This window comes from Archocentrus centrarchus, chromosome 7 (genome assembly GCF_007364275.1).
Source record: "Archocentrus centrarchus isolate MPI-CPG fArcCen1 chromosome 7, fArcCen1, whole genome shotgun sequence".
Taxonomy (NCBI): domain Eukaryota; kingdom Metazoa; phylum Chordata; class Actinopteri; order Cichliformes; family Cichlidae; genus Archocentrus; species Archocentrus centrarchus.
Window position 1 is genome coordinate 16,399,898 of NC_044352.1, and position 12,626 is coordinate 16,412,523.

The following is a 12,626-nucleotide window of genomic DNA, read 5'->3' on the forward strand; positions in this document are numbered from 1 at the left end:
TATTTAAACGGTGCTGATTAGGCTGAATGTTTTGCTGTTGTGTTCATGTGCTCAATTGCGTTCAGTTTTTTGTTTTTTTACTTTTTTCATTTTTTTTTTTTTAATGCCTGAGGGGGAAAACATTCTGACTTTTCTTCCATTTTTTTTTACTCCTGTCTGTTTTTCTATTTTGTTCTAGATGGGAAATGCCTCTGAAACATTTCTGTTCGTGTCTAAAATATCAAAAGACAATGACTTCCTCATGGGAACTCTCTACACCATTTTTGGTGAGTGATTTATCACCCCAAGGTTAGTCCTTTTAATCTGGACTCAAATTCATCAGGTCTTTACATTGCACTGCTCTGTCTCCTAGGTGTGCTGTCAGTGCTCGGGAATGGCATCCTGCTGTTTGTGGCCTATAGAAAGAAGTCCTCCTTGAAGCCAGCAGAGTTCTTTGTGGTAAACCTGTCCATCAGTGACCTGAGCATGACCATAACCTTGTTTCCACTTGCAATATCTTCAGCCTACACACACATGTGAGTGACAACTTGGGTTTTCATCAGTCTTGCTCCTTTCATCTATTCAGCTTTTGTGTTATTCACATACCGTATCTTCGTGAGGAACAAGGACAGAAGGAAAAAGACTGACAAAGAGTGAGGTTAGAGGAGTGGTTGGAAAGGCAAGGCTGCCGCTAGCACTGAGAACAATAAGGGCTTTAACAACCTGAGGAGGAGTTTACTATATGAATTAAAAAGACAAATTAAAGTCTTTGTAATTTAGATACTTTCAGACTTAAAATTATCATATTTGACCAGATAAAATACAAAATGAATTCAAGAAATAAAATTTACAGAAATATGCTATAACGCTAGATTTGCAAGGCTAAGATACTAGACCTTACACTTTAATGGTACGTTTGATTTTTTTTTTTTTCCTTAAAACTTTCAGAGCGAGCTCTAAGCTCTATTTTGATAAAAAAAAAAATGTTGATGCTCTGATATTTAGATCATTTTTACTTGTAATTCTTACCATGTACTCAGAGCTTAGAGCTTGGTAAGCAGCAGTAAGTCATTCAGACTTTTTGGCCTCAGTTTCACCTCTGAGGCTTTCCAAGGTTGTTAAGCCCAACTGCAGCCTGAGAGGATGACCACAGATGCTACTCAAGGTTGAAAAAATGCTGAAAAAGACACGAGGAGAATAACAGGGCCCTTTGTGGTGCAGATGCAAATGCAGCATTGTCAGTTTAACTCTGTGTGAAGGTTCCAGATGTATTAGTTTAAGAAGTATTTACACAAAAAACAATATAGAATATCTATCTTTTAACTGCACTGTTCTTGATATTTGGACAATAATTTTCCTATTTTTTTTATTTTTTTATATTTTCTCTTTGCTATATTTATAAAAATGTTTATGTATTGTGGAAAACATGTGTGTCTCCTTTGTTCTAGTACATACCACGCTTTTCTGTTTTCTGTCACTTCCCGTGATTTCCTGCTTCCACCTTATTTCTTGAGTATTTGCTGCCATTAGCTGTCAAATGCACCATTAGATGTTGGAGTGCATCACTGCGCACTACAGCTGAATATGATTCAGGAGACCAGAAAATGTATTACCAATCTTTGCAGAGAAACCCTCGTTTAATATGAGTGGGTAACAGATGTTCTGTTTTGTTTCTCTCTCCATTCAGGTGGTTGTTTAATAAGACAGTCTGTACTGTGTACGCCTTTTGTGGTGTTTTGTTTGGTCTGTGCAGTCTGACCAACCTGACGGTGCTCTCTTGTGTCTGCTGGCTCAAGGTCTGCTGCCCTAACTACGGTAACAACACCCGTTTTTATGCTTTACATCATGATTCCATATGAAACTGCTATAATCACAGTAAAAGTATTATTTTAACACTGAGGACCAGTATGTGGATGTTTCATAGTGGCCTGAGCTGAGGTGCTGAAGATAATCAAAGGCATGCTGATATCAATTAGAAGAGCACACATAAGCAGTAGCAGATTGTGATTTGTTTCTATTTAATCATTCATTTCAATGCAGTGCCAGTGCAGCATCTAAAGATATCCCTGTATACTATAATGCTAGCTACTTTGTGCATGTCTATATGCATTCACAGGCCAGCCACTAGGATGTGCATTTATCTGTGTTTACAGCTATTGTGAAACCAGTGAAATGAATAATCTGTTGACTATCATTTTAGGGGCATTTGTGATCCCAGTGAGTTTGCTTGAAATGTAATTCCATTATGTAGTTTTCCATGGATGGTCTACAGAAACATTTTTGCAAGCTTTCAGACACTTTCCATTTCAATTTTTTTTATGCAACTCATTATGAATCACAACCAAAACTATGTCCACTCACTGAGCTACTTTGCTTCACTCCTGTATTAAACATGTGCCCCATGGGATATGTTTGTGTATGGCAGCGATTTTCAGGTCACGGTTGGTGTACGATGCATGTGTCCCTGCCTCTTTCCAGATCCTGGGTGACATCTATTGCAGTTGGTTTGCTCCTGTGTGAATAACAGTGTATCAGAAGCTGTTGGTCATAGCTGTTACAGCTTCCTTGCACCATTTTAATCAGATATAGTTTTTGTTCCACTTCACAATAACTATTTCATGGTGCTTTGTACAGTAATTAAAGACCCTACGGTATCATAACAAGGACTCCCAAGGATTCAACTATCCCGGCAGGCACTTGGCAGCAGTGAGAATGAAGAACTAATTCTTAACAGGAAGAGACCTGTGGCAGACCCAGGCTCAGAGAGAGCGCAATCTGCTTCAGGCATTTGGGGGTATGACAGGAAAACAGACAGAGAGAAGCGAATCAAGAGAATACAGATATTCCCAACACATTCACATCACAGTGCATCAAATAATACCCTTTTGTTAGATACAGCTGACATCACAAATAAGCCCAGAAGGTGTCTTTTGGAGTCAGTGCCTTAACCAGCCATTACTGGATGTTAGTGGGAAAAGTCTGCACTGAGATGTTGGAGGAGTCACAGTGGAGTACACAAGTTTGTGGTTATTACTCCATTTGGATTTTTGAGTTTTGATTATTTGAGATTTGTTTGGCTTTGGTTTCAATTGCTCATTTGTCTCATTTGCACTTGCATTTTTTTTTTCACATTGATTCAGTGGTTAGGTTTAGTTATATGAAAAAAATTGTTAGATTGAGGCAATGAAAACTAGGTTTAGGCATTGAAAACTACTTCACAACATTAGGGGCAATACTCCCTTTCACAGCATTAGCCCTTCATGTTTAAAATCATGTTGCTTACCCAGTCCTTTAAAATGAGATGGCATGGGTCAGAGACATAGCTCACTGCTGGTTAAACTGTGTTCATCGGGCACTGACACAAAAAGACATGTTGAGCTTATCTGTGAGCTGCCCCAAATTAAAACATCAGTGTTCAGTGCCTTGAATGAGGCCAAACTGGTATCTGTCTTTTTCTCTGTCTCTCTTTCCTGCACACCTTAATTATTTATTTTTTCTTTATTGAATGATATGATGAATTACTTTGTTCCATTATCATTAAAGTTTAGGATGAACAAGTCATGTCTGATTTCCACATTTGCTCTCTCACCACATGTAATACTAAATAACTTACCAGGCTTTATTCATTAGACTTTTTGGGTTGTCTGGACTTGAACTGGCCTTAAGGTGAAATTGGAGCATGGTGTGTTGTTTTATCTGTTTCCTGCTAACCTTTATGAATTCATTACATTAAATTCTATTAACAGCTAACCAGAGGCTCACTGATATGAGTTAAACCAGCTCAAAGGCCTAAAGGTAGCTGCTGATTTTGTGGAGTGCCCCTTTAGCTGTTCAAATGAATCCATGAAATTGCCTCAAACCTGTAGCTAATATTTCTTAATGGAATGAAAGTCAGTCTTTGTATTTTTGAGATTTAGTGTGAAAGCAGTTCAAAGCCCATTTTGTTTGCCTTCCAGTGTTTGTTTCATTTTTGGGTTTCTCTAATTCAATAAATAAATAAATAATTTCAATTGTAATTAATTGTAATTTTGTCATGCCACAATAATATCCCCATCTGAAAACTTAAGGATGCTGAATCTGTCTTGATTTAGTTAGATGAACACAACATACATTTGCCAGCTGAATTTCATTCAGTTATGTAAGTTCAATTTATTAACCTTTCACTGAGTCCATATGTGTGGTTCTAGTAAATCCGAAAAAGATTTGTGTTAATTTACTCAGCATTAATCAAATAATTCAGCAAAACAAAGATTCCTTTAAGGATCATTATGGGCTGACAATTGTGGTGTCTTCCCAAACTTTTAACCAATTTCAATGGAAAGCTCAAGGTGTTGTAGAAATATAAATATGAATGCATTTTTGTGCTGAGAAATTTTTTTTTTTTTAAATGCATGCTGCTAAAGCAAAAACACCTGGCTGTTTCCAGTGTTATGCTCTGTTCTGGGGAGGGGTGAAATTAAGTGCCAAAGGGGGAGAATCAGAATCAATTAAATGAAAATTTCACAGTTTGTGAGCACACAAAAACTGTGGAAAAATGTCAAAGTCACCACATGTGGGATTTAAAATTTACTCCAGTTGGAAAGCTCTGTTGTAAGAACCAGTTGAACTTAATATTTGACTTTGACTGTTCCATTAAATCGATTTTAACCTGTACCATATTATAACAGACACTAATTGTGTTTTTGCTTTATTGCTATATTTTGTGAATGAATCCTTAGTGTAGTGAATTCTGTACCTAGACAATACATGCAGTACTGCAAGATTAAATTCATTCATTTTGTTGACAGTCAATATTAAATCTTGCCTTTTAAAAGAACTAATAGTTTTAACATATTCAACATACATTAAAAAGTAAAAGGTAAAATTGGATTTGTGAAGTCCCGTTTTGAAACCTCGAGATTCGTGTTCACGGCTTTTCCATCCTGGTGTTTTGAAATCAGGTGTAACAAGAAAGTGGTGTAAAACAGCACGTTGATTTGCTAAAAACATGTTAATCACTAGTCATTAGCCAATGATATCACAAATCATCTTTCTATCTGAAGCATAGTATGACCATGATTTGCAACAAACAGTCCAGCACCAAAAACATCCTTGCTTTTGGTTGCTTATACTTTAAGGCTGCCACGGTCACCCATTGTTTGCATGGAAGACACCAGATGCAAATACTTGTCAACTACTCACTGAGCGGTAGTGAAACTTTGAAAGTGTAATGCAAGCCATAAACAGAGACCTCTAACCCTCTAATGTATTTACAATCAGGTCAATCAACAATATCCTGCACTCTCTTTGTAGTTATTCCAATTTCTCAAATTACCTTTATACATTTTCAGTGGGATTTGATAGGATGAATACTTATTTGTAAATAGGAACATGATTTATTAAAAAATACTTTCTTCAAATAAAAATAGTAAAAAAAAAACTGTGTTTAAAAAACTAGGTTGTATTTATTTATTGACAGTAATTAAATTGAAGTTTGGCTTCACCCTTATTGATCTTTGATAATAATGTTGTTTGTTGCTTTCCCTTGAAGGCAAAATCCTTGATTCTGAAAAGAGAATTTAATTGAAGTAGACCAGCAACTCAAGGGCTCATTTCAAAGTAAAAGGTGGAATCCTGCAGTAATGTTAATTTTCAAGGCTTTAACCTCCTGAAAGTTGTGGGGCCTTTAAAGTGTTAGTAAATAAATGTATTTTCCAACAAGGTCTCATACTTGAAAAACTCGCAATTATTCATGTTTCATTGCCTGCATGCTTGGCTACAATCTAAATTTCAAGTTGTGTTGTTCATTTAACAGAAGAGTTCAGCACTGCACTGCAAAATAGAGTAAGATTCTTTTCCTAGAAGAGACACAAATACAGTTAGGTACATAAGTTTTTGGAAAGTGTTTTTTTTTTTTTTTTTTTTAATTTGCCTCTGTTCACCACTACAGAGCCTTTTTAATTTGAATAATCGCGATGTGAGCGAGGTGCAGAGTTTCAGCTTTAAAGCTCAAAGTTTAACAAATAGAGAGAGCAAAGACTTCAGGAGTCACCAAATCAACAATCTGATACATTCTTAAAAAAAAGGGATGCACTGGCCAGCTCACCAAACCCTTGAAAGACCACAGAAAAAAACAAAAGGGAATGAAGGCAGAATTATTTCCATGGTTAAGAAGAACACTCAGTGGTACCTAGCCAAGTCAAAAACACTCTCCAAGGAGGTATGCGTATTATTGTCAAGGTCTCTAATCAAGACACACCTTCATGAATAGAAATACAGATGGTTTACAAAAAGGTGCAAACTACTGGTTGCACTCAAGAATATTAAGGCCAAAAAAACTTTATCAGAAAAAGAAAAAAAAATAAAAGACACGCGCATTTCTGGAGAAAAAAGAAAAATCTGTGAACAGATGAAACCGAGATTAACTTGTACCAGAATGAAGGGAAGCATAAAGCGTGGAGAAGGAACATAATAAATAGCTCGTGATCCAAAGCCTACCACATTATCTGTCAAAAATGACAGATGCTTGGGTACATATGGCTGCCAGTGGAACCGGATCACTGGCGTTTATTGAAGGTGTAAATGCTGATTGAAGTAGCAGGATGAACTGTGAAGTGTACAAAGCTTCGCTCCCTGCACAGTCTCACAGTGCAAATAGACAAAGACTCAAAGCATACTGCTAAAACAAACACGAGTTTCTCAAGGCAAAGAAATGGGATATTCTTTAATGGCCAAGTCAGTCACCAAATCTCACCCCTGCTTTCAGTTAATATTTACAAAACTGAAAGACCCACAAACAAGCAGCAGCTGAAGGTAAAGACCTGGCAGAACATCTCAAGGGAGGAAACAGCATTCTAGACCTCAGTCCAGAATTCCTTTTAATATTTCATCCAAGTATTAAAAGCAATACTTATATTTAAAATTATGTTTGTTAATTCTGATTCTCTGAAAATGGGGGACTATGTATAAAAATAGCTGTAATTTCTAAACAGGTAATGAAATACTTTTGTTAAACCAGCCACTTTAATTAAAGCTGAAAGTCTGGATTTCAATCACACCTTGATTGTTTGATTTAATCATCCACTCTGGTGTGTACAGGGGCCAAATTACAAAATAATAATAATAATAGTAATAAGCCATTGTCCAAAACTTTAAGGATCTAACTGTATATGACTAATGACTGCAACTTCAGCAGATGCTGAAAGGGATCTATAGGTGACTTGGATCAACACGTGCTTAAAAATAGCGTACAAGTACAGAAGGCATCTTCATTGTGGGCTGAAAATCATCAGGTTGTTATATCCTTCATCTCAACCTTTCACCACCATTTGCCACCCTTATCTGAAAGCTCTTTGAGTTCAGCTGTGATGGTCCTTACATGTTCACTCCAAAAGTCCATCACAATCTCCTTCTTATCTGCATGAGCTTAATTTAAGGCCTGTTTCAGATTAATGCAAACACTTAAGGTAATCATACAGTTGGTTACAGAAAAAAGAAAAAAAATATTCAAAATATTTTACAAAACAGGTTACACTGAGTTCTTTTTTCACTTCTGCCCGGTAGACATTAAGGTAATTGGCTCTCAGTGTTATTGCTGTGGGAAGGCATACTAATAATGCTTCTACTGATCCTTCTGTTTTTTTGTGTGTGTGGGTTTTCATCTGTAGTCAAAAAAAATCTCCATGTTAGGTGTTTTTCCCATGTAGGGTACAGATAAAATAATGGTGTAGCGATATTCTTTCTACTCACAAGTCTAGTTACTATAGTTGAAATGTTATTTAGATTTTCTAATTAGCAGCAGTAAAAGAGCAAAAACAGACTAATTATAAAAAAAAATACACAATTATAAAAAAAAGAACAGATTCAACATGATAAAGTTATGAATTTAAATTTAAGAAACAGGAAGAGAAGTATGGAAGTATAGAAAAATTTATGGCAGCATTCATGTTTTTGTAGCTGAGTAGTCCCATCCAGTTAAGATTTCAGTGTTGTCATACATATTAATTATTGACAGTTGAGGTATTTTTTTAATCCTGGATTAAGCCTACACAGTTCTCATTGTCATGCAGGTGTTATTACTGCTGGCACCCTGTCCTCTAGAAACCACAGAAATCAAAGGTTTTATGGGACACTATAAAACTGTGAAAATCTGCTTCTGCACTCCCCCAGAATACGTTTAAGAGAATAGTTATGGTTCGTATCCACTAAGAATTTTATTTATTTACTTATACAGCTGCCTGTTAACAAGCCAAGCCAGCATAAATAACTGAGTTTGGATCAATGTAACTTTTAACGCACTGGTAGCACATTCAAAAACAATTAAATTTGGGGATCAGTGATTTGTATGTACTTCATTAAACTATCCTTTTCTTAATTTATAATTCATAAATCATAATTAAAGCACAATATGCAATATAAATGAACTGATATCAGTTGAAGGAACATGTAATTCAGTTTTAATTAGAAACTCTTTTTGCTATTATTATTCAATGAGCGGATGTGCTAAGTGCCAGATTTAAGCGATATTCCCATCTATATCCTCCACACATTTGCTCAAAAAACACTGGGGGTTCACAGAACTGAGGGCTGATACATATTATATCACTCAGGTTTATAGTGCTTGAGTATACCAGTTAAAACTCCTCCTAACAGGCATGTTCTCGTGCCATAATAAAATATTATAATAAAAAAAGTAGGTCAGACTGGTCAAGAAACTAAATTACCACAAATAGAAAAAGTAGCACACAGAGGACAAAACAAATGTAGTGCTGGCAGCCTGAGTGAGTTCTTAAACATAGCTGGAGATTGCATACATCTGATGTACAGTGAGCATTTACAGTATATGTCACAGATATTTCACAGGGTCCTAAATTTGCAGGGTTAGAATAGAAATATTGTTGTTCAAATTCCAGTTGGTGTAAAGATTGCAGCTAATAGGCACATTATAATTGAAGGCTGTGTCTGTTTTTTAGTGGAGCACAGTCTATAATACAGAGAATAAAGCCAAGAGACTACACGCTTCACAAGAAAATGTGTTTGACATGCAAATGAGCACAGATAATAACATTTGTATACATGTTTCCTGCAAGGAAAGTTGTCATCTCGCGTTTGTGTAGTGCTACACACAGCCCTCCTAGCCAAACAAGAACACTAGAGCCAGATCATCATTACAAACATGCACTGACAGGAGTCTCACACCAACTTGTCCCATCTACTAGCAGAAAGTTAGACCAAGAATAAGTTTGCCAAAGGTCATATCGTTATCTAAATTAAATTTATGAATAAAGACTCTCAATGTTAAAGGTGCTACACTGGAGATTCAGAACCATATTCCTGCACAGAAAGCCTTTACTAATTGCATTTTGTCCAAACTCCTTAATAAAAAACACACAATTATGAGGTAAATACTAAATTTAAAGACATCACACTGGCTAGTGTTCTAACTTTAAACAGATTGGTAGTTTGTCATTATAATTTTTAAGATTCATTGTTTTTACTGACCATTACATTCACGGTATAATTTACTGACTCACACCAAGCTTCTAACAATTTGCCTTGCAGAAATCTGTGGCCTCGCGTAACTTTACGTAAGAATAATTCTATTAACTTCTATTGTGGAAGGCTATAAAAGACAGTGGCAAACACTCAGACACTCAAAGCGGAGGTACTAGAATCAGTAGCAGGCAGTGGGAAAAAAAGGCTTGGTGCAAAAATGTAGGATCACATATTTGAGGACTTTTCTTGGAAATTGAGTTCTGCTCTCCATTTTAAAAAGAGCCTTCATCCTTCATGTGCCATTTGGATAGCTGGAGTTCTGATTGGGAACGAGATGGCCGGATTCAGATAAAAGCCATCTGTAATCACTGACACGGTTCAGCGAGTGCCACTGAGCAAAATGACCCACCCCCGCACCCACCCTCAGCTTGAACTGTAAAATGGGCTGACAGAGAATGTGTAGTGTCATGATTAAGGTTTCCTGTGTTCTCATCTTCACTTGTTACCCCTTAAATCAACTTTTGAAGACCGTTGCCCGAGCTCTTTTGCTGTTTTCTATTGATTCCCTTATTCACTGCATGAGTGCAGCACTACTTATATGGTATGTTGATAAATAATGATGCATCATAAATGTAACCTACTATATCTCCTTTATGTCATTATCTGTCAGTAATCACTTTCAAAACTCTCTTTTCTCTTCCCCTCTCTGTGCCTTCTTACACTCTTCTTTAGGTAACAAGTTTTCATCCATCCACGCATGCCTGCTGGTTGCAGGCATCTGGTGCTACGCTGGAGTCTTTGCTGTTGGTCCTCTGTCAGGCTGGGGAGAGTATGGGGCTGAGCCTTATGGTACAGCATGCTGCATCAACTGGCATGCACCCAGCCAAAATTCTGCAGCTATGAGCTACATCGTCTGTCTCTTTTTCTTCTGCTATATTTTGCCCTGCACTGTCATTTTTCTGTCCTACGCATTCATCCTGCTGACTGTCCGGGGCTCACACCAGGCTGTGCAGCAGCACGTGTCCCCACAGAACAAGATCACCAATGCACATACGTTTATCGTTAAGGTACGTGCATTGCTTTCTTTTGAAATTACTTATACTAAATATTATTTCCTTCATGATTTCATGTTTACATCATGCATGATTTTGTGTATTACCATGTCTATTTTTAGCTTTCCGTGGCAGTTTGCATCGGTTTCCTGACAGCATGGAGTCCATATGCTATTGTGTCCATGTGGGCAGCATTTGGTAACCCAACAACTGTACCACCTATAGCGTTTGCTATGGCAGCTATTTTTGCCAAGTCCTCCACCCTTTACAACCCCATTGTCTACCTGGCTTTCAAGCCCAATTTTCGCAAGTCCCTGTGTCGAGATGTGGCCAACTGCAGAAGGAGACTCTGTGGATGTTCATGCCAGGAAAGCTCTGCAGAAAAGGGAACTTGCAGAAAATCTCATCACAAAGAAGAATGCAACTCTACAAGGTTATCCAATGGGTTACCAGAGAACCACAGGACCTGCAGACACTGTCCTTGTCCAGAAACAGATACTGGTAATAGAGAAAATTTAATAGACTACAGCCCCCAGCAGACTGCCAGGATACTTCAAGGATCTGTACACAGTGAAGTGGCTGTCAGCCAGCTCTCCAATGAAATGCAGAGTGACTTTCTCTAGAGAAACAAACAGATCTAGACAACAAGAAGTTTATAAAACAAAGTATGAAGTAAAGAGTGGCAAGAATGAAGACTGAAAGACAGTAAGTGCAAGTTGGGGGAAAGTGAACATGTAATCAAAAACAACAACCTTAAGACTGATTTTAAAAAAGTTATTATTCTAAAGTTTTAAACTTGTTATGCCTCAAATATGTGATACTGCCAAAAAAAAAAAAAAAACTGTCTGGTTAAAAGCCAATACAGGACAATATGTAAGCCAAACATTTCACAGGGGTGTACATCAGCATTTTATCAGGTCAAATTAACAAGTATCAACAACTATCTGATCACTCTGAGTGTAAACTGAGGCTCAAGTAAACAAGACTGGGGAGTCAATTTACGCTGGACATGGAGGGAGGAACTGACATTGAAACGTCCTACTCCCTGAACCACATTTTATGTTTTTATTACAAGTACTGTATTTGAATTAACAGGTATTTATGTATGCCTCAAATTGAAGGACCACAGGGTTGTTGTTGTATTTTTTGTTATTGCTGTTATATAATATGAAAACAGTGCTTTCACCTCATTGTTGAGGACAAATCAAAATCCCTATTGCTATATTTAAACTAGGCACTTTGAAGAGGTAAATACAAAGCACTTCGGGAAAGATTTGTCTTAGTGAGACACCCTTTTGCCCAGAAGGTAATGTGATAGATGTTTCTGCAGGAGGAGATGTCCATTTTGCCCAGTCACCTCTGTCTAGAACAGAAGGCACGGCTGAAGTTACATTTAGGTCCATTAAAGTTTGAACAATGACAGAATATTTGTAATTTTGCTTCCGTACACCACCACAGTGGATACAAAGACATTATTGTTGATGTTACTGAAGTGCAGAGTTTCAGCTTTAGTTCAGACGGTTTAACAAGAATATTAACTGTTTAGTATTTACAGCCTTTTTCCATATATAGTCTTCCCTTTTTTTGGACTTAAAAGTAATTGGACTAACATCATTTAAAATATAGTCATTTGTTTTCAGTACTTGCATGGAAATGCTTTTCAGTCAGTGACTTCCTGGACATCACCAAATGCTCTGTTTCCTCCCTTGAGATGCTCTCTCAGACCTTCAGTTTTATAGCATGTAGGTGAATCTGGGCAGAAAGTACAGCCACACTACACTTTATCCTGCTGCTTCCTGTCAGCAGGCACACCATCAGTTCACACCATCAATAAACACTATTGACCTGATTCTAGTGACAGCCATACATGCCCATGTCATAACACTCTCTTCATTCTGGTACAAGTTAATCGTAGTTTCATTTCTCCAAAGTTTTTTTTTCTCAGAACTTTTCTGACATGTCTAATCTGGCCAGTCTGTTCATGGTGCTGAACAGCTACCAAAATGCTTACTACCTGGAATTAACTGCAGTTCTTTAATCAGAACAGACCTCACCTGGGAATGAAACTGCTTGGCAGTCAATTGTCCAATTACCAACTGTCCAATTACTTTTAAGCCTTTT

General features: G+C 37.1%; 1 protein-coding gene across 1 annotated transcript in view; it reads left to right on the forward strand.

Annotated features, from left to right (window-relative positions):
• opn7b (opsin 7, group member b) overlaps positions 1 to 11,128 on the forward strand; it is a 57,769-nt gene extending 46,641 nt beyond the window's left edge. The window contains exons 3-7 of the mRNA XM_030734543.1: positions 179 to 266; positions 353 to 515; positions 1,667 to 1,794; positions 10,186 to 10,520; positions 10,628 to 11,128. Of these exons, the coding sequence (XP_030590403.1) occupies positions 179 to 266; positions 353 to 515; positions 1,667 to 1,794; positions 10,186 to 10,520; positions 10,628 to 11,128 (1,215 nt within the window). The remainder of the gene's footprint in view (positions 1 to 178; positions 267 to 352; positions 516 to 1,666; positions 1,795 to 10,185; positions 10,521 to 10,627) is intronic.
• Positions 11,129 to 12,626: the final 1,498 nt, after the last annotated feature.